The following is a 22,928-nucleotide window of genomic DNA, read 5'->3' on the forward strand; positions in this document are numbered from 1 at the left end:
GAAAATAAAGAAGAACACAGTGTGTTGAACTGTGCACTGCGATTATTTTGTTTTGTGGTTTCTCTTGTGAATACATTTTCTTTTGCATCTTATCCCAAGCATTCTTGGGCCAGCAGACGCTGGTTGAGTCATTGCCTATATGGATTATTTGAATTAAGTTCAACACTTCTTCAAAGAAACCTAAGAGTGTATGTATAACACACACAATTATTTTGGCAAATGTTTCTTTATAATATTGTGAAACTTCATAGAGCACCATATTGGGCACATGAATAGTGTGTCCTTGTGCTCAAACAGGTTCTGTTTGACTCTGTGACATATTGAAGTACCCAAGAAACCCACGGAGGCTGTGTGCATAGTGGGAACATGACGGCGTTATCAACACAAGTCAATGAGTAAGTCGCGGTTGCACTTCCCAGCAGACCCTGAAGAAACCCTATGGAAGATGGAAGGTTGGAGAGTTCCCCCACCCGTGGCTAACCCAGGAACCAGGATACCTACACCAGAGAAGCCGGGTGCATAGGTGTCAAGTGACATTGGAAACCGCCGTAGATTACAATAGAGGACTTCAGGAAAGATGCCGCTGGAGAAGACGATGAAAGAGTCCGGTAGAAGCAAAAGGTGGATTCAAGATGAGAGGTAGCTACAAGCAGAGGGGACAGGGTCTATGGCACTCAGGAGTGACCAGGAAGCACGGATGATGAATGCCCACCAACGTCAGAGATGCAGGAGAGGTTGATTGTGCCCTTCAAATTGTAGCTGTATGGACCAGGCAACACTATGAAACACCAGGAGCTGTTTTCGAGCTATCCCACGTCCAATGTCGAGGGCTAAGGGTTCAGTGTCCAGCAGGTGCACCAACAAGCTTTGGCAGCGACTAACAACTGACTCGATGAAAAAGTGCAGTGTCTGGACCAGCAAGGTCTTACCACAACCAGGTAAGTCAGAGCAGGCCCTGAGCAAGCAGGGGTGCCCACTGGAGCCAAAGAAGGCCCTCAAGAGGACCACAGGTCAAAGGCACAGGAGTTGCAAGAGGACCTCGAGCACCTCACCAATGAAGAAGGCACATGGTGCAGAGGAAGTGGTGAGGGCAAAGATCTTGGCTACAGGAGTTACTTGAGGTTGGTGCTTCTTGGAGACCGAACATCTCTGGAGGAGAGAGTCAACGAACCTTGGCAATGGCAAGTCGACGTGGTGCACAGGGCTTCTGTTCCAGCGGTTCCAACGAGGGATACAGGCTTCAAACTCAGTATGTAAACAGTGCAGGCCTCAAGGGAGATGTAGAACCATCACTTGTGTTGCTGAGCCTTTCGGAGTCCGTGGGAGCCCAGGATCAGCAGACCGGTCAGCTGCATTAAGGTGCCTGCAGATGCAGAGGTGTGACTTCTTCACTCCAAGGGAGATTCCTTCAGGTCTTGGATGTCCACAGGCCTGGTAAAGAACCTGTATGGAGCATGGGCACAGATGTTGCCGAAGACCAGCAGGACGACGAGACCAGGAGCAGCAGGAATCTTTCCCAGTGCAGTCTCGGTTCCCAGATCGAAGTCCAGAGTGTCCATATGGTTGAAGTTGAAGTGGTATGTGATCTGTGATCTGAATCTTGTCCCACAATGAATCTAGGGACCCACCCACAGGTAAGCCCTTAAGTACCCTTAGGAAAGGGTTGGGATGATTCAGGGGTCCCTCCCAGAGGAGGGGCTGGACAGTGGGGAGGATACTCCCATGTCCTTTGTCCAGGTTTGCGCCAAAGCAGGAGCCAAAGGCTCACTGAACTGGTTTGAACTGGAATATGCGAGGAGGGCCCCAAATGTTCCCTTCAAGCAGTCTCAATGGCACTGGCAAGCGCACCCACCCTGCCCCAATACACTAAACCCTGTCTAGGTGGTGGTCACACCTCCCTGTGACAGGATAACTATTGTTCTTTCTTCCCCTGCTCGAGGTTGGCTCAGCAGCAGGAGGGCAGAATCGTGTCTCTAGCCCTAACCCTAGCTCGCTGTCCGGTTCTGGAAAACTGGTACCGGGAGCACTGAGGGCCTCCCAGAGGTGCTTTACAGTGCATGGAATCATACCTCTCATACCATTTACGATGTGGGGGAATGATTCCAACATGTTTGATACCAAACCTGACGGGGTTTGTTACAGCCAGTTTAGAGATGGTCATAGCATAATGATGCATGGCCACTCTATATGTTGTAATGGCTGATGCACTTACAACCTGAGAGAATGGACTCCGAAGGTTATAGGGGTGCCCCGCTCATGCAGGGGCAACATCACACTTAGGACCCAGCACCCTGCCTTCAGGATTGAAAAAGGAAAGGCCTGCTTTAGGGGTGACTTATAGGTTTTAAGTGTTGTGACCTCCGATATAGGGAAACCTATATCTGTCGTAAGTGATGCTAGCACCAGTTTACACAGCAGCCTGTGTAAGGCCTGGAGTCACAGTTTGAGGGTCTCTCATGGGTGGCAAAATTCATGCTTCAGCCCATAGGAGACCTCTGGTGTACCTATGCCCTGGTTACCTCAGTACCATATACTAGGGACATATCAGGGTACACCAGTATCCATTCTGGGATGTACCTAAGTAGTCACCATGTCCAATTTAGGGAAAAAGCACAGAAACTGGGGTCCTGATTAGCCGGATTCCAGACAGACTAGTCAGAAAACATAATGACCACAGCAAAAAGTGGGGATGACCATGAAAGCATATCCTACTTTCCTACACCTTGTGACCTGATTGTACTGTTAAACCAGTGTAAAATAGGTGGGCCCACCTACAGGCAACTTCCACAAAGCTGTGATTTTATTATTAAGTGTGACTTGCAGACACACTAATGACCCCTGCTTTGCAATGCCCACTGGGCTGAACGGGATTTAGCCCACCTCTCTTCTAGTGCCTTAGCCCTGTCTGTGCAGCTTAAGCTTCAACACAAGCAGTTCTTGTGCTACCATGGGCTGGGACAAAATGGATGCTACCTAGATATGTGTACTTACAATAAGTATGGAAATCTTTTTTTAGTGTTAACACTTATTGTAGCAAGATTTGATTCTAATTGGCTTAAAAACTGTACTATAGGCTATTAATTACTTTAATTTGAATTCTTAGGGGCAGATTTTCAAAAAATTCACACAATGCAGCACAGCAGCCAACAATGCTGCACTGCGTTGTGTGACAGTGGGAGAGCAGGAGAGCGCCATATATACAGAGATATGGCTCTCTTCTCCCCTCTCCCTATGGCCTGTTCTGATTTCAGCTGCCATGCTCCAGACACACACCTTAGCATCATAGCGCTAAGGTGCATGCCTGAGTCTAGCATAGGTTTTGTACAGGAAGTAGACCCTTCCTGAACAAAATACTGTGCCTAGAGAAGTCTAAACACTTTTCAAACTTTTAATGTGTGCTGCACAGTGCAGCTCACTGGTAAAGTTGGAAACGAAAGGAGAAAATGAAAACATTTCTCCTCTTAACGCCTCCTTTCAGATGGTGTTAATTTTTGGCACTAAACCTTGTCTACAATTGTTAAAAACGCACAGCCAATCACCGAAAAGAGTTCCTAGACCTCAGACCTATGCTTCGATCTATGAATGCTCATTATGGCGTTAGTCATCCTTGTTTTTTCAAAGTAACATATAAAGACAGAACAATCTCCTTCGAAGATCCTGCGGAGCTCAAGAACTTTATATATATGCACAAGGCAGAAGATATTGAACTTAGTAAAAACCTAATTGATCTCTCTTTTTTTATTTTGCAGGTTCCCAGTTGTATCTTGTCTGACGTTGTTGTCTTATTTCCCATCATACATCAGTTCCATCATCCATGTTTCGCTTGGTTGCGTTGTCTTCCCAATGTTTGGTAAGTTCTGTATTTGTTCATCTCCATTTTTATTAATATTGTCCTTCCATTATCTCTTAATATTTCAGTTATTTAGTCTTGGTGTTGCTCAATGGTGTCTGTCCTTCTAGTCCCCCCCTTTCATCTTTATTGTCTTTTCTGTTTGTAATCACCATGGCTACAGTCCTCCTGCTTTTTTTAACCTTTTTTGAATATATATTTCAGAGGAGACTATGTTCTCCATTTTTTCTTCTTATTACTCTCCCAATTCTTGCCTCAATTGTTCTTCTTCTTTCTTCCCCTTCTTTTTTTCAATATAATATAGCAATCTTTTCTATTTTCAAATTTGTATCTGTGGTCTTCTACAATTCTCTACGGGCCCGATTCACAGAATGAACTTACTACTTTTGGCATTCACAGAATGCACTTACTACTTTTGGTATTCACAGAATGAACTTACTCATTTCGGTATTCACAGAAGTTAGGACTACTAACTTTAAGACTCCTAAATGCCTTCTGTGAATACCAAAAGTCTTAAAATTAGGATTTTTCTCAATTTAGTAGTAGTAAAGTTAGGACTACTAACTTTAGGACGCCTAAATGCCTTCTGTGAATACCGAAAGTCTTAAAATTAGGATTTTTCTCAATGTAGTAGTAGTAAAGTTAGGACTACTAACTTTAGGACTCCTAAATGCCTTCTGTGAATACCGAAAGTCTTAAAATTACGATTCTTCTCAATTTAGTAGTAGTAAAGTTAGGAGTCCTAACTTTACTACTACTAAATTGAGAAAAATCCTAATTTTAAGACTTTCGGTATTCACAGAAGGCATTTAGGCGTCCTAAAGTTAGTAGTCCTAACTTTACTACTACTAAATTGAGAAAAATCCTAATTTTAAGACTTTCGGTATTCACAGAAGGCATTTAGGCGTCCTAAAGTTAGTAGTCCTAACTTTACTACTACTAAATTGAGAAAAATCTTAATTTTAAGACTTTTGGTATTCACAGAAGGCATTTAGGAGTCCTAAAGTTAGTAGTCCTAACTTCTGTGAATACCGAAATGAGTAAGTTCATTCTGTGAATACCAAAAGTAGTAAGTGCATTCTGTGAATGCCAAAAGTAGTATGTTCATTCTGTGAATCGGGCCCTACCTGACCAGATCGATCTTGAAAAGCTTGTTGGATACTTTGTTCGCTTTTCTATCTCTTTCCTCATGTATTCTCAATTCCTTTACTTTACTGTCACTTCTGTGTTTGATGGTTTTCATGTATATTCGTATTTGTATGGCTTTCTACCATTTTCATTTTGGTTAATTGAGTCTTGCATTCATTTATCTCATGTTAAAAGGTTTACCATTTTAATCTAGAAATTCTCTCACGTCTTTCCTCATGAGTAAATTACGTATAGTGTCATGGAATGTCAAAGGTCTTCGTACCCGGTCAAAAAGCAAAGAGTTTTGACTCACTTATCAAAATTGAACTATCAAATTGTTTTATTACAAGAAACGCATTATAAAGAAAAAGACATAAACTCTGTTAGGAGACAATGGGTTGGGAATGTTTTTAGTTCTCTCACAGTAAATACCAAAAATGGCATTCTTATATTGTTTCATAAATCGTTAAAAATTCAATTGCTAAATGAATTCAAAGATGATGCTGGAAGCTGGCTTCTGATAGATGTGAAGATAAATTTACGATTTGTAATGTATATGGGCCAAACAAAGTAAATTTATTATTTTGGAATGATTTTTCTTCTTTGTTGTCCTCCCAAGCATCAGAAAACCTGATAGTTGGTGGTGATTGCAATCAACTTATGGACCCATTTTTAGATCCCAGATAATAGACCAAATTTGTCCTGTCCCCACTAAAATGCATAGAGCCTTTCAGAAGCCATATCTGCTAGAGGGTTGGTTGATGTACGAAGAGCATCTCACAGTTTTTCTACAAGAATATTTCCTTAACAATCTTCCTTCAGATACGCAGATGAATATTATTTGGGATGCCTTTAAAGCAACTGCAAGAGGTTTTATAATATACTTTGTTGTTAGAAAAAAGAAAAGACTTCTTAGAGATTAAAAGCAACTCTTAGAGCAGATTAAGATTTTGGAGCCCAAATATTTCTCCTCCAGTGGCAGTGATACAGCATTTACACTTATTAAGGCCAAGTTGCAACACAACAAACAATCCTGGGACAATGCTTGTGATACCCTACTTTGTTTCAATGCAAAAATGTATGGAGGTTGAAACAAAGCAGGTAAATCATTGGCAAACAACCTTAAAATAAAAAACAAAAAACAAAAATCTAAGATTGTTGCCATGGCAACTCAAAAGTTTAGAATGCTTTTCGGATTATTATACAAGTTTATCTACCTTTGAATCATCTCCTCTATTGAACAATTAGATACTTTTTTTAATCAATCCCTAAAACCCTGATAATAAGGTAGATTTATCTTCCCTAGATATTCCTTTATCTAAGCAAGAACTATTAAATGCATAAATCAACTCCCCAAAGATAAAACCCCTGGGCCTGACGGCTTTACTGTGCACTTTTATTTACATTTTAAACATCTTTTAACCCCTAGGTTACTATTTCTCGTTAATCATATTTTGAGCACAGGACATACACAAGGCTCTTTTACTCAGGCCATGCTCTGTTTACTCTCTAAGAAAGATAAGGCTCTTTCTCAGTGTAGTAACTATTGACCTAGTTCACTGAATAATACGGATTATAAGATTTTTGTAAATTATTGGCTCCGTATTAACTCCGTTATTCCTGATTTAGTGACATGCATCAGTCTGGTTATATGAAGGGAAGATCTATATCAGACAATTCTAGAACTCTCCTTAACATCATTCACTTGGCTGCTAAACTTAGCTCTCCCTTAGCCACAATAACACTGGATGCCAAGAAGGCTTTCGATCCAGTGAATTGGGAATTTATGTTTGGTGCATTGAAATAGCATAGTTTTAGCCCTCAGTTCATCCAATACATTCAGTTATTATACGCGGAACCTTCTACCTTTATTTGGGTCAATGGTAGACAATCCAAATACTTCCCACTTCACAGAGGTACTAGGCAGGGTTGCCTTCTGTCTCCCCTGTTATTTATTCTATCATTAGAACCCTTTCTGGAAATAATTTGTCTAACTCCCACATTTCCTGATTTTCGTTTAAAAAATCTGAATATAAAATACACTGCGTATGCGGATGATGTTTTATTATATATATCCAACCCCACTACATCACTGCCAGAATTCTTTTCACTATTGAACACATCCTCTGTTGTTTCAGGTTAAAAACTGAATGTTAATAAGTCAGAAATCTTACAGCTGAATAAATACCGGCCTCCTCATAGGTTCAAAGACTCTGGTTTCAAATGTAGCTTAAAAGGTACTAAATGTCTAGGCATCCCCTACTCTAATAGTATTAAGGAAACTATTAAGATTAACCGTAATGAGATTATGACTAAAGTTAATGCACTAATAGATGGTTGGTTCCCTCAATTTCTTTCCTGGTAGGGTAGGCTGGCTACAATCAAAATTATGTTGTTACCTATTGTTAACTTTTATTTGTCAATGCTTCCTATATCTCTTCCGCATAATTTCTTTAAAATCATTAATCGTTCTCTAACTCAATATTTATGGAACAAACGCAAACCTCAAATTACTTAAACTCGCCTTCAGCAACCTAAAGATTCCGGTTGGGTCAATTTTCCTAATCTTAGAACTTATCACTCGGCTTTCACATTGAAACATATTTGGGTTTCCCTCTCTGAAAATTACGCGGACTCATCAACAGTCTTTTTTTATTTTTTTATTTTTGGAAACCTTTATTGTGCAACAACAGCATACAGTTACGGGCCTACAACCATTCTGGCCTGCCTCGAAATCAGTTTGTAGCACAAAAAGCGACCATAGAGCAGCTCAGCAGTCCCTAAAGATAAAAATCAGCAAATATTCCAAATATCACATAAGTTAAAAGCGACCGCCAAGTACAGGATAAATTAGGTTAATTTTAAATTATAAAAGAAGAAGGATCAGACGCCAATCAATCCACCGAAAGTACTTAGTGGGCAATGAACACAGGAGAATATCACCAAAGCGAGGAGTCACAATCGGAAGAGCAACACAAAAATACGCTTATCAGGATAAAAGGAGCATATATTCACAGTGCATACTGGTCATTACCCACCCCATAAACGTGGAACATCCCAACTGATGTTAGCGGTAAAACCAACAACAGAAACGGTAAGCAACGCTACACCTAGTCTCCGTACTGACCCAAAAGAAGGAAGAAAAAGAGAAAAGAACCAAGAAAAGTGAAGAGAAAAAATAAGGCCCATAGAAACTAAGAAAGGACAAAACAAAAAACCCCGCCCCCCAACCCCCCACCCTACACGCATGCAGAGGCTACGGCCTACCCCCCCCCCCCTAGCAGTGTGCCTGTCGCCCATAATACAGGAACCCGAAATTTAGATACAGAAAAGGGAAAAAGAAAAAGAAAAAAGTTATATAAAACCGGAGGAGGGCCACCCAAACAAGCTCCCGGTCTCCCCTTCCACAAATTTAATCTCCACCCCAAAAGCAACAGTCAACAACAGCAATCACTGAATACAGTACAAATGGGGGTGAATCATCACGTACTGCGCAGTTAGATATCCTGAGAACTCGCCAACCCGCTTTCCCGCAAGCCACTCAGACATCAAATACTAAAAAGAACCACTTAGCCCTGGCCCGTTCTTGTAAGTCCCCCGTGGCATGCCCGCCGAGGAGATCCCGTCTCAGCAGACATGTGAAAACAAAATGTCCACGCAAGGTAGAGGCGCAACTTGCAAATACAAAATGGACGTCGCCGACCACCGACAGAGTCTCCTTCACTGAAGACCATCACTCCCAGTTCCGACCCATGATACGCATTCCATAGCAGTAGTACAGGGGCGAGTAAAGAAGAAGCAAGCATAGGAGACGACAGTAGCTGAACCAGTGTCCGAGTTATCAGCGGCGCTACAGTGGACGAGGCCGCCATCCAATGCTGGGAGAGGCATCCTTCAGTACAATAGAAACATGCGGGCAGTCCTCCACAGGCACCAGCACTGCCCGGGATCATCCATTCCCTTCCGCATCCATGTGTAGCCACAGTACCCCCCTCAAAGATAGTTGGGGGCAAGTCCTCGCGTACCTGGGGGCCATCCGAACGCAATCGCCACAGTGTGAGCGCAATATCGTCAAGCTTTCCACCCAGCGCTCGAGAGCCATCCCTCCAAGCAGATTGTAAGTCACCCAGAGCAGCAAGAATATCACTGGGAGACAGCGTGGGCTGTTTTTCCCACATCACAGAACCACTCGGTGACTCGCACTCCCCCACACGCAGCACTTCAATAGGCAGGGTAGCGTACTCCTTCTCGTTCAGGCAGCCATCAGGCGTTTCCATCTTGCAGGGAGAATGAAGGCAGGGCAGGGACGAATTCAGCTCAGGCAGACTATAGTTTGTATCACGGGGGCTCTCAAAGTACATGCCTGAGAAGCAATCTCCGGTAATGGCCATCCTCTCTACGACTCAGCACTAGTCGCAAATTCGGGAGTGGCTCGCGAAAACCGGGCAGGATCGAAGACAGAGCCGACAGGCTCACCATCTGCGCTCTGTAATTTAGCAGTAGTTCCACCGAGCCCCCATCTCGAGAATGCACTCCAGCCGCTTCGTGTGACAAGCAAAGCTCCTTCAGAAAATTCCCCTCTGCGGTTGCTGCGTCTCGGTGGGCCGACTCCGCCCAGGTCCAGCTGGCCGCTGTTGATGAGTCAGTGCCCGGCCATGGTACGCAGTCGAGGTCCCGGCTCAGGGTCGTTTGAGGCCACCCGTCGGCTTCGCGGATATCTCCGTCTTTAGGGCCGGTAGAGACGTCGGGATCGCGCGAGCGATGCCTGCGCGCATTCACCGTCGCCACGCTGCCATGCAATACCAGGATCTTGTGCAGGAGTTCCTTGCGGGGCTCGGAGGCTTACGGAGCCGGGAGCCTACGCATCCATGCCGATCGCCATCTTGGCTCCTCCTCTCATCAACAGTCTTGGGGCAATTAGAGCATGCTTTTGCTTTCAAGGATATGGTCCAGATCACCCAATCTCCAAAATAAATAAATTGTGTGTCTTGTAAAGCGCACTGCTACCCGCACCGCAGGCCTCGTAGCGCTATAGACCGCTGGGGAACCCGTCCTGGCTTTCCCTGTGAGATATTCCCTCCTGGGAGTCTCCAAGGTGAAACCAGGCATCCCTGGCGTTTGTGAGGGGCCGTTGTGGAGATGAGGCAAGCTAATGCCCAGAGTTGCCAAGTGTGATCTCTGGTTGGAGTAGACACCGATGCGAGAATTATCGAGTCCGCTGATCCTGGTCCAAGACCCTGCCGAGTCGGGAATCGAACCCTGGTCCCGGGCCGTTCTCTGCTCTCGGGTCTGCCGCCTCTAACCAGTGAGCCACATTTTCCCAATACTTACCCATTCTTTAGCTATTACCAAACCTTTGATCACCTCTGAAAATATTTTACAAACCCCAATCTGGTACAACACAAACATTACATTAAATAATAGGGTTCTTCGGTGGAACTAGTGGATTAAAAAGGGTATTATTGCCATTGGACAGTTATTCTCTAAAGGCTCTTTGCTAGATTTTTCTGAGATACAAGGAAAATACCATATATCTACCAAATATGCTTCTCATTTCAAACGCCTTAAACCTCTTCTTTTCCTCTACACTTCTCAACAATCTGCTACAGCTTCAAACATGCAACCTCCTTCCTTCCTAATTGATTTTTCCACACATTTGAAGGCCTCCAACATATGCAAATTATTGCTTAATTCCTCTAAATTAACTACAAAGTTTAAAGTAGAGCTCGCATGGGAATCAGAATTACATCTAGAATTTTTGCCGGTACTTGGAAATCGATATGGGCCAAGATTCATAACTCGTCTTGCTCAGCAAGCACAACACAAACATTATATTATTTTTATAATAGATTATACATCACCCCCACAAGCTTACATGAATGGTTAGTCCTGTGCTCATGAAAATATTTTACACATGTTTTTTGATTGCCCTCTTGTTAAAAATGTTTGGTTACAAGTACGGTATAAATTGAATGACATTTTATCCATATGTTTCCCTTTTGATGTTAGGCACATCTTTTTGGGTGGTGCCTCCTTCCTTTGGACTTCTCAGTGAATGGTTGGCAAATTTGTAGACTTGATATTTGCTTTAGCATTTCAAATAATCACAGCTAATTGGAAAAATATAACTAAAATGTCTTATTAATCACGACAACCTCCTATCCATCGGAAGAACAGGATGGGTTTCTCAGGTAGGGGGCTAAAATAGTTCTCGTCCTTCCTCCACCACAGATCACAAAGAGTATGGGCTAACCACTCCCTCTCCAAGCCTTCTCCAGTACTCATGGGTGTCCCCCAAAGGTCAGCCCTATCATCTATCCTCTTCAACATTTTCCTGGAACCATTAGCTAATTCACTAAATTCCGTGAACATTCTCTTCCATATGTATGTGGACGATACGCAACATTATTTAAAAATCTCATCCCCGGATTACATCATCTCACTCAACAATACCCTAATGTCTACCCAAACTTTGTTAACTGAGAACCATCTCCTGCTCAACACCTCCATAACTGAATTCCTTCCCATCTCTCCTCTGAACCACTTACCCAAGCTAGACCTTTGGCTGAATCACCTCACCGCTTTCAACTACAGCCAAATCTCTTGGAAGCACCCTGCACAATCACTTGAATATGAAAAATCATATCAGCAATGTGTGTAAGGGAGCTAATCCCTTGATGCGGACACTTAGAAATATCAAACCATTCCCTCCACAATCTGAATTCAAGCAGGTGGTCCGAGCGCTTGTTTTGCCAAGACTAGACTATATCAGCGATATGCTCTGTGGTCTTCCCAAAATCACCCCAGCTTCATTAAGGGCATCACTGAACGATGCGGCAAGACTGGTTACAGGTACCAAACAAAATGAGCACATATCCCCAGTCCAAAAATCTCTTAAATGGTTGCCCTACGAAGCTCCAATTCAGTTAGAGATTGCTGTTCTGGCACACAAAGCCCTGCATTTAAAAACTCCTAGGTACCTAGTGCAAAAGCTTGAATTATCCTGTGGTTGTAGAGCCTCAAGAAGCGCTAACGCTTTTCTCTTGAAACCGCTCATCATGAGCAAAAAGAGAACTTGTCACCAAGCCTTCTCCTGCACTGCCCCAAAGATATGGAACTCTATTCCACCGGAAGTATGCAGAATCTCCTCATCAACGGCTTTCAAACTGGGAGCCAAAAGATTTCTAATGAATAAATTCCTACCTTAAATGGACTAGGTTCACCTACTCAAAGTAATTGATCCTACAACCATTGTACCATCATGTTATGCTGTTCTTTTTACCGCATAGTGTGGCCCCCTTAGTATTCCGCTATATACCTGTTTATTGTATTTCTCTCCTTGACTCATTTGTGTTGTAATTATGCAATTATCCCTGTTCTTTTATTCTCACGTTATGTCGATATTGCATTTATGTCCTTCCTCCCATCCTTTGTAAAGCGCTCTAATATCATTCAGAATCCTGTTCGCGCTATATACAACTTTACAAATAAATAAAATATGGCATGGGGGAACCTGTTGTGTCATCATGATAGTTTAGATCGATCCTGTTAGACCTGGCACCATTGGCGTGGGTCTCCCTTCCATTTTTTACTGTTGCTTCCTGTGTTTTTGCCATGTTTTTGCTAGTCTAGATGCTTTGGGCACTTTGCCACTGCTATTCAGTGCCAAAGTGCAAGTGCTCCCTATTGTAAATTGTTTGATTTACTTGTCAGCCGCGAGTACATTGCACCATGTGTGCCCAGGGCCTGTAAATCAAATACTGATGGTGGGATTGCAGTACTGATTGTGCCACCTACAGAAGCAGCTTGTGAAGTATGGCTCAGGCCTGCCATTGCAAAGCCTGTGTGCAGTCTGGGACTGCCATGTTGACTTGGCAAGTGCACCCACTTGCCAGTCCCTAAACCTTCCCTTTTCTGCATGTTAGCCACCCCTAAGGTAGGCCCATGTACCCCCATGGGCTGGGTGTATTGTATGTAAAAGGTGACATGCCCTGATGTGTGTGGCTTGTCCTGATAGTGAATTAGAGTCAATTTCGTTTTTCATTATTGCAAGACTACCTGTTCCCATAGGCCAGAATAGGCAGTTGATTATAACATCTTAAAATCCAAACTGACCCAGGGAACAAGGTAGAAGTTCAGGTTTAGTATGCCTGAACTCAGAATGTTAAAATACATCTTTTAGTGTGGGTGATTTTTACATTCTGTGTTTGAAAATAACACTTTTAGAAAGTAGTTATTTTCTTGCCTAACCATCCAGCATGACTGTGCTAGGTTTGTGTATTCCATGTCTGGTTTGTGAGTGCCAGGGGGGAGGAGAGTTCCTTTCAGCTACCTGGGTCAGGTGTGCTCTCACACAATGATGTCTCCACCTCCTGCCAGGAAGATGCACAGAACTGGTTTTGGCTGGGCACAGGCACCCTCTGCCTTCAGAGGATAAAGGATTTACTGGTATAAATATTGGGGCCCAGACCTCAGAACTTTAGATCACTTCTAGGAACCAAGATGAACCTTTGCCAAGGAGAAGAACCAAGAAAGCTGAAGGAGGATACTGCCCCTGTGCTGTGCTATTTCTGGGGTTGGCCCACAGTGGTTACTTTATTTGCCAAGGAAAGGGTAAGAGGACTTTTGTGAACTTTTCATCATCTTGAAGAAGAATTTCGAAGGGCTTGAAGTGTGCTTGCCTCCTGCCGAAGCGCTTCCCTGTCCTTTTCCATGCGCTGGTGAACAATGGTCTGCCTAGCACCAACATAGGCACCCATTAACCATGGTGCACGGGTGATTGTGTTGCAAGCAGGATTGTTTTTGTGGATGAAGGGGCACCTTCCTGCCCAAAAACAATCCTGGGAGGCATATTCCTCCTTCTATGCAGGCTGCGAAATAAGAAGAAACAAGGAGAAATGGAGATATTTCTCGTTGTTACATCTCACCTGGGAAGATGTAAGATTGTGGTTCATTCCAGTTTTACAAGTTGTTATAAATCCATGGGAGTTGGGTGGGAACACCCATGCAACGCCCATGGAACACCTTCCCAGGGCAGAGAATTGCAACACATCGATTTGCGCTGCCTTGCGTTACTCTTGATATTTAGAGCCACACAAAATGGCTTTGAGTGGCTTCAAAAATCTGTCGTAAGCTTTGTATGGCTGTAGCACCGTGCAATAGGCCCCATAGTTTTGATTCTTAATTCCACCTTAAACTAAAGTTGAGTATGGGTGGAGTTAAGATTGATAAATATATACTTGACATACATATGATTCTCTCTCTCCACATTCTACAAAAACTGCTGTGATTTGGCCTGAAGAGATCCACGTTTGACAGCTCCTGCAGTGTGGTAGGTGACAGCCACTCAGCAGAGTGAGAGTTTGTTTAATCCTGAAACCGCAGTCTCACTTTTCATGCCGGTAATACACTGTCAGACATTCTGGAATTATTTCTAAACCGGAAGGCCAATGTCAACATTTAAAAGATGAATCTGCGTAGTAAGTAGTAGAGGGTGAATACCCTAGTGCCAGGGGAGAGTGTGTGTTATGTGTGTGTTACAGAGATCAAGGGTTGTCGCCTGTAGTATTGCGCCCTCAGGAGGATATTACCAACAACTAGCGATAATTATCACTATGTTGGCTTAGCGGGAATATTTCTAACGCCGCCCTTCACCTGTTTTTATCGCTGAGATACCTTGCTATTATCAAGGTTTATTTCAGAAGCGATAAAAAACAGGCGAAATGTGTGAATATCGCTGTCAATACAGCGATATTCAGGCATTACCGTGACAATGCTCTTAGCCATGTTATCCACCTCTCATTGGATAACATGGCTAAGAACTGGTCAGGGCAGGCATTAGCTTTTGGAGATATTTGCGCTTAGAGCGAATATTTCCAAAACTAAGCCATTGTTGGTAATAGGAGATGGCGATATTAGCGACCTGTTTCCAGTCGCTAACATCTTGGCACGCCCACTTTGCATGTCATTAGCGATAATTATCGCTGACATGCAAAGCGGGCCCCAAGATGATCGCTATCGCCTACGAGCTGTTGCTAACTGGGGTTAGCGACAGCTTGGTAATAGGGCGATAAAATTATCGCTGCTTTAACAGGAAAAGGTCCCGCTAAAGCGGCGATAATGGCCCTTGACAATATGCCCCTAAGTTCTTTCTTTGGACCGTTCTTGTTAGACTACAGAACTTGCTAAACGCTCAAAAGCAAAATTATACGTGTAATGCCAGACTCCCGAAATGCACTGGAAAATTCCCGGTTTGAGCATGTGACCTTTTAGGCTAAATGAAAGCACCAGAATATTGACAATCGCAATCTTTATAGTACTTTTCGAACTGACTATCACTTTCATATACCGATTCGTGGTATTAGGTGAAGAAAACAAACTGATTACGAATGCTGTTTGAACTTACCTAAAACTTGTGGTTCCAAAACGTTTATGTGGAAGTATTGTTTCCTGTTGGCGCGTTCTTTTACGTGTAACTGGTCTAGTGCCAAAGAAGCCTAAAGAAAAGGACATCATTATTGAAAATGCCACGCACTTGTATGGTGGATTTATCTATAAAATTGATGTTCAATTTAGTTTAATCCATATAAGTTAAACAAATACATTTAAGGATACTAAAACACCTTTTTGAGCGCAGTGGAGGGAGAAAGAAGGTTGAAGGTACATTGCAGCCTTTTTAGGTCGAGCATTAGCCAAAATCCTTTGATTTTACCAAAATTATTTGAATAATGCAGGCACCTCTATTTATCCATTGGTTTGTTCTTGTGTCAATCACATTTTGCTTCTGCCCATCATATAGTATAAGGCAATGGCTCGGCCTCCTTCAGCACTGGATAGCGTCACTTTGAGTGACTGCATAAGGGCCCGATGTAGGTAAATCCCATTTACCGATTTTGAAATACCGAATCCTACCGATTCGGTATTTCAAAATCGGTAAATGGTATGTAGGTCCCAACATCTGGATTCGTTACCGAATCCTTAACAATTCTTTAATTACCGATTCGGTAAATACCGAATCGGTAATGCCCATTCATTCCTATGGGCTTTGAAGCCCATAGGAATGATTAGGCATTACCGATTCGGTATTTACCGAATCGGTAATTAAAGAATTCACAAGGGTGCAGGGGGTGTCACTTTGACACCCTCTGGCACCCCCAAAACAGGCACAGGTGCCATGTGGCAAGCATACCTGCCCTAAGGGCAGGTCTGCCTGTCACATGACATAGGTGTGCATGCACACATGTGCATGCACACCGGAATCGGTATTTTACCATGGATTTGTATTCCATGGTAAAATACCGATTCTGTAAGCCATGTGCAGAAGGTACATTGCCTACCTACATTGCATTTTCGGTAATTTTACCGAATCGGTAAATATTACCGAATCGGTAATTATTTTACCGATTCGGTACATATTACCGAATCGGTAAATTTACCGATTCGGTAATGATACCGATTCGGTAAAATTACCGAAAATGTGCCCCTACATCTCAATAGCCCTTTACCGATCGGAAACGGCCGAAAATCGGTATTTTCGGCCGATTCGGATCGGTAAAGAGCTACCTACATCGGGCCCTTAGCTCTTTCACAAGGAGCGCTTCCCTTCCGTGCCAGTGCTTTTGTTTTTACTTTATTACTACTTTAGTTCTGCCTATGTTTGTTAGAGAATTATATGATAGCAGGACTCTCGCTACCAGATGAGCGCACAGGACATATTACAGCTTTTTTTATCATTTCCTGTTTCTTGCCAATGCTCTTGTAAATTCCTTTTGAAATGGCCTTTGTTTGTCTGACTGCTGCGTTTTTTCCACACCTTACCAGCAGATAACATGAATTCTAAATATTATCTCATGAGGGTGCCCTTATCTTTCCAAACCTGCCCGTCTGCCATCACTTCTTTCTTTATTTCTTTCTAAGTTTCTTTCTTTCCTTCTTTCCATGTTTGCTTCTTGCTTTCCACTTTCTATCCCCTTTCTTTCATTCTTTTTCCCTTTCTTCCCTTCTTTCTTTCCTACTTTCTTTTCTTCTTTGCTGTCCTCTTTCGCTTTCTCTCTCTTTCCTTCTTGCCACTCTCTATTTCTGCCTTTCTTTCTTTCATCCTTTCTTTCTCACCTTCTTTCTTTTCTTCTCAGCTTTTTTTTAAAAAAAGGCAAGAGGCTTTCAATTGGCTGCCAATCACAGACTGACTTTTTTAAGCCTGAGTTAGCTCAGACCTTTTGACTTTTCTACAATTATGTGCATTACATTATTACATATTGGGGTGTGGGGTGGAGAGAGGGGGTGTAACCAGACTGTGTCCATTAGTCTGTGGTTTTGTCACTCACATTTCCCCCACTCCCTCATGCATCAAGGGAGAATGTTGTAGCCCACCTCAGACACTGGCTTAGTTACAGTTTGCAGCTCTTTCACAAGCAGCACATCAACACACAAAGAAGTTCCATTTAGTGCCAGGGAGTACTATGACAATGTGTGCTTTGATGGGACGAAAACACATTTTTGGCCTTTTGGCCAATGGTTTGTTTAGATTGATGATGGCCCAGTAGCTTATGAACAATAAAGTTTGGTAAAAAAACATGACAAAATAAGAATTGCCAAAAGGCTGGCAGCCAACTCAGAACTATTGGCTTTGTTAATAATTATTTCGTTTGTAAGGTTTTGTGGGTAAACTAAGAACAATAAACAAATAAAGAAAACATCCACTAGTCACAACGAAGAGCCTCTGAGGGGCATAAATAAGAAGTTGTTGTTAAGTATCATAATCTTGATCAAACCAACACAAATTCATGAAAAAGATGGCGTTTGGTCACAGTAATGTAACTGCTTGCTTAAAGGCAGGCAAACATTCAATTGGTTATGGTAGGAGTGTCCAACGTTGGTCCAAGATGACCAGATGAGCAACAAATCTTCAATGGAACTACTGGCTGTGTCGAAAAGTCATGGATAGATTGATTGTATATGAATTAACTCAAATAAATATCCTGAAAATCTGGCACGGATGAGGTCTATGTGACCTAAAACTACATTGTGTACCTGTCCTTTTCTGGGTATTTGTAGATAGACTTCCCAAGCCCGTAAAGTTGTGCATATAGCCAACCTTCTGCGGATATGTACCTCCCACTACTCCCTGTGGCCATACATATTAGTGGGAGATATGCTTGAATGACATCAAACATATCAGAGAATAGGCATGTCTTAAAAGAGGCCTTCCCCATTTCTGGACCCTTGCAACACACATGGAAGATTATGTTAGAGGGGGCTTCTTATATGTTAATCTAGTGTAGCACATATGGATTAAAATTAAAAAGCAAAGTATAGTCTTTTTTATATTTCTGTTAATGATTTAAAAATCAACAGCTTAACTTATAGCTTCACATAAGCTCCCAACACCCCACCCCTGGCCTCTAACAAGGAGCATGACATAGCAGTTACTTCGCTATGATTCGTTTTGTTTAGGTATAGTCTTTTAATGTTTAATTGACTTAACAGAATTCCACAGAGGAACACTTACTTATCCCAACTGCACATCGCCCTAATAACAAACAATAGTGATAAACGAATGGCTCCTACACAAATTATCTGTACAGACAACTTATTAGTCGGAATTTTTCATAGAACCCTTTTAATGATGGGGCTCCAAGACACTGAGGCCAGTAGGAGTTTAACAGTTGCACTCAGCCGGTGCTCATCTACACACAGCAACAATTTGCCATGTCATTGATTCTAGGCCATCACAGTATGTAGGGACAGCAATATGTAATCTCAGCCATTCATGGGGGAGGATGGCCATCTGATACACATCTGGTAGCCGTGCCTGACTAAGAACATCTTCATGCCAATAAGTCAGTGGCCCAACGAAAGAAATTGGGTTAATGGTTGAGGGGGGTAAAAACCCTACTCAAGCAGCAACCACAATACTTGTCAGGGTGAGGTCCCAAGCAAACACTAAATTAACGTGTGCTCATCCCTCTTGTAGCTTGGCACAGAGCTGTCAGGCGTAGTTTAGAGACAATGTGTAAAGTATTTAAGCACCATTTCAAACACTTATAAATTGATAATAAAATGAAACACAATACAAGAAAAATCCCATACCAATTAGAAAATTGAGTAAAAACTTTGAAATAAGGAAGTCACAAGTTCGGGTCGATCGTGATGGACCATGGACCGGCTATAGGGGGCCTAGTTAGACCCACTGAACAAAGTATCTTGAATTCTGGTTGCAGAGCATTGCAAGGTCCTGTATCAAGGAAGTGTTGCATAGCTGAGGAGATGCAAGATCCTGGTGTGGAGATGCATCACACAGCGTTGGTTCCAGGGAGCTAGAAGTCTGCTATGTGATGTCCTGTGTCATCGTCGAGGAGGCCTTTGATGAGGGGCTTGCGATGCAAAGTCCTGCTTTGAAGATGCATCGTGCATCAGCGGTTCCAATGGACTTGAAGGCTTACGATACAGAGTGCTTAGACGTCGTCGAGGATTCCATCAATAAGTGGCTTGTGATGCGAAGTCCTGAATTAGGGTTGCATCGTACAGCGGTTGTTAGGAGGTGATTAGTCGTGCAGTGACTTAGATGCAGAGTTTCAGGGAGACGATGTTTTATGCTGCGTTGGCTTTGCTGAGACCACAGTTGGAATTGCAGAGTGGATTCAGGCTCACTTCCAAGGGTCCAAGTCTGGGGTGGCACCACTTGGGAGGGCAAGACTCACTGCAGGCAGAGTGCAGGTGCTGGGTTCAAAGTGGAGGAAGCCTGTTCTGTCGCTGAGGCTTCTGAGCGGGAGGCCACTCATAAGCCCATGGAGTCAAGATGCAGATTCAGTCCTTCTCACTCAGGGGGAGGGCAGCGGGGCAGCAGGGCAGCAGAGTAGCAGAGTGGAAGACCTTCTTGCAGCAAGCAAGTAACACAGCAGTCCTTCTTCTGAGTCTTTCACAGGTCCAGATGTGTACTGAAGAGTTGAGTCTAGGGACTAAGATTTATACCTAGTGCCCACTTTGAAGTAAGAGAAGGTTCTGGAACTTTCCACCACAGGGGTGACTTGAATTTCCTGCATCCCTGCCCTTGGCCCCAGATTGTATGGGGTCAGAACAGACCATTGTCAACCTCTTAGTGGGTGTGCTAAGGCAGAGCCTTTGTGATGTGCAAGAGTAGTAAGTGACAACACATCCCTGTAACCATGTCACATATGGCCATTTGTCTCACCGTCTGGGAACAATGCACAAAGATCAACTGCCAGCTACACCTATTCCTGTGATGCTGGGACAGGCTGGATACATCAAATGATTAGGACAAGAAAATGCAAACTTTCTAAAAGTATGAAAAATGTGTGTACCCACCATAGAACTTTTTGTAACTTATCATAGATTACGTCAATGAATCCGTATCTGTAATAGCCAGTGATAGCATCTTATTCTTTCTTAAACATTTGTCCACTTAGATCACAAACATCTATATTTTGTGCAAATTATGACACCATCACCTTACACGAAAAAAGACATGGCAAGTATGGAATTTTTTTTCACATGGTTAAGTTTCTTTTACTTCAGACACCACCCTTGATGCACTCTATACTATGCGACAGATAAATTATACACACATTTAACAACTTTACATATAGATCACATTGAAAAAAACTTTTTTTCACAACATTACTGTGTGGTAAAACATAATGACTTTACATTCATAAGTGTCCAACATATATATATATATTCACTGAAAAAACCATAGGTTTCACACCAGTTATAGTTAGGAATTAGCATTAAAGAAACCTTTGAAGTTCACAGAAAAAAACATAGGTTTCACACCAGTTATAGTTAGGAATTAGCATTTAAAAAACCTATTAAATTCACTGAAAAAAACATAGGTTTCACACCAGTTATAGTTAGCTGGAAATTTTACTGACATAAAACCATTGAAATTCCCACGTTATAGTTAGTTGGACTCACTATAACTTGCGCGCCTGCAATGCACTGCTGATGACGTCACATATTACATCACTCATGACATGGTCAGTGACATCACTCATGACATCACTGATGACACCATCCAGTGAATGTCTGTCTTTCTGAAAAATAAATATGTTTTATATATGTATTTGTAAAGGTCGATGGAAGAATAAATGTTTAAATAAGTGTGCAAATGGATGTTTTTTAAAAAAAATATTGATTGGTGAACTGGCTTATTAAGTGTATCTTAGTGAATACATATATTAGCGAGTAATGTTTAAATATTTAAATATATGTATCAGTGTTTCACTTTGTGTATAAGTGGCTGCATGGGTTGGTGAGTAGCTACATGTGTGTGTATATGGGTTAATAGATTTTTTTAGTATCAGTATGAGTGTCTGTATGGTTTGGTGGGGGTATTACTTAGCACATAGATGCATCAATGACTGACTCACTCTTTGTATGTGTTTTGAAGACAGCATATGTGCAGGACTGTATGGGTGGATGAGTGTGTATATGTGTGTGTTAGTGAGTGAATGTCTGTCTCACTAGTGTCTTTATCAGTAACGACATATGTTTTAATCTAGTATATGTGAGTATTGATGTAAATAAGTGAGTATATGTGAGAGTGAGAGATTGTAAGAGTTCCTGTTTAAATAAGTATGTGTTTCTATAAGTGATTGTTTAAGAGAGTAAGTATATGTGAGTTTCCTTAGAAGTAAGGTGGTAGTGTGTGTATAGTTGTATATGCTAATAAATGGATGTTCAATAGTTTATTAGTATGTGTGTGAGTAACTTTTGGAAGACTGTCGGTGTGTAACAGGATGTATATGTGTATCACTACATATGATGAGTGAGTATATGTATGAGTGACTATATAGAACTGTTGCTGAATGAGTGGATGTGTATATAGATGGTGGTATTACTGAATTGGTTGTTGTAACTGGTTTGGGTATCTCCATTTTTTTGAAAATGTTAGTTTCTATTTTTGAATATGTGTTTCAAGGGTTACATTACACTGAAAGGAGGTCTGTCACTCTGTCACAAGGATGGTGTCATCAGTGATGTCATGAGTGATGTCACTGACCATGTCATGAGTGATGTAATATATGACGTCATCAGCAGTGCATTGCAGGCGCGCAAGTTATAGTGAGTCCAACTAACTATAACGTGGGAATTTCAATGGTTTTATGTCAGTAAAATTTCCAGCTAACTATAACTGGTGTGAAACCTATGGTTTTTTTCAGTGAATTTAACCCCTTTACTGCTAAGGCATTATTCCTGCACTCATTCACTTTCCATTGAAATCAATGGAAAGTCCATGACGAGTTACCCTTGTCATTAGCGGCGAAGAGGTTAATAGGTTTTTTAAATGCTAATTCCTAACTATAACTGGTGTGAAACCTATGGTTTTTTCAGTGAATTTCAACGGTTTTTTAAAATGCTAATTCCTAACTATAACTGGTGTGAAACCTATGGTTTTTTCAGTGAATTTCATAGGTTTTTTTAAATGCTAATTCCTAACTATAACTGGTGTGAAACCTTTGGTTTTTTCAGTGAATTTCAAAGGTTTTTTAATAGCAATTTTTTACAGCTATGAAATGTAATATTTTTTATAATGAATCCTATAATGTATATTTATGTAATACTATTTTTTTTATGTATATTGTTCATGTTTTTTTTTTTTTTTGCCCTGGAGCGCTCCCGGTGCGCGTCCCGGTGAGCGCACCGGAAAGCGCAGTCTTGCGGCGCGCCCCAGGGCGCGTACCGGTGAGCGTCCCGTTAGCGCTTTTGCCGCGAACGAAAACATCATCGTGACGTATCGCGTAGCCGCGTCCGCGTGATACGCACGGCGTAAACGCACCCGGAAGCACTTGAGCGCATGCGATCGCGCAACGTAAGCATCCGACGCGCTTACGCGACGCGCCCCTGGGCGCGCCCGGGGGAGTGTAGCATAAGCGCGTCGGGTCATGTGACCTAAAAATGACACTTTTTATTGGTGCAGGACAGTTTTGGT

The 22,928-nt window shown here is 42.3% G+C and overlaps 1 protein-coding gene across 1 annotated transcript in view; it reads right to left on the minus strand.

The window, feature by feature from the left end:
• The window catches only part of LOC147724659 (uncharacterized), a 1,014,146-nt gene that overhangs the window by 648,347 nt on the left and 342,871 nt on the right, over positions 1-22,928 (minus strand). Inside the window, exon 8 of the mRNA XM_086918077.1 lies at positions 15,384-15,474. Within this exon, the coding sequence (XP_086774203.1) occupies positions 15,384-15,474 (91 nt within the window). The remainder of the gene's footprint in view (positions 1-15,383; positions 15,475-22,928) is intronic.

The sequence above is a fragment of the Lissotriton vulgaris genome, chromosome 4_1, assembly GCF_964263255.1.
Source record: "Lissotriton vulgaris chromosome 4_1, aLisVul1.2, whole genome shotgun sequence".
NCBI lineage: Eukaryota > Metazoa > Chordata > Amphibia > Caudata > Salamandridae > Lissotriton > Lissotriton vulgaris.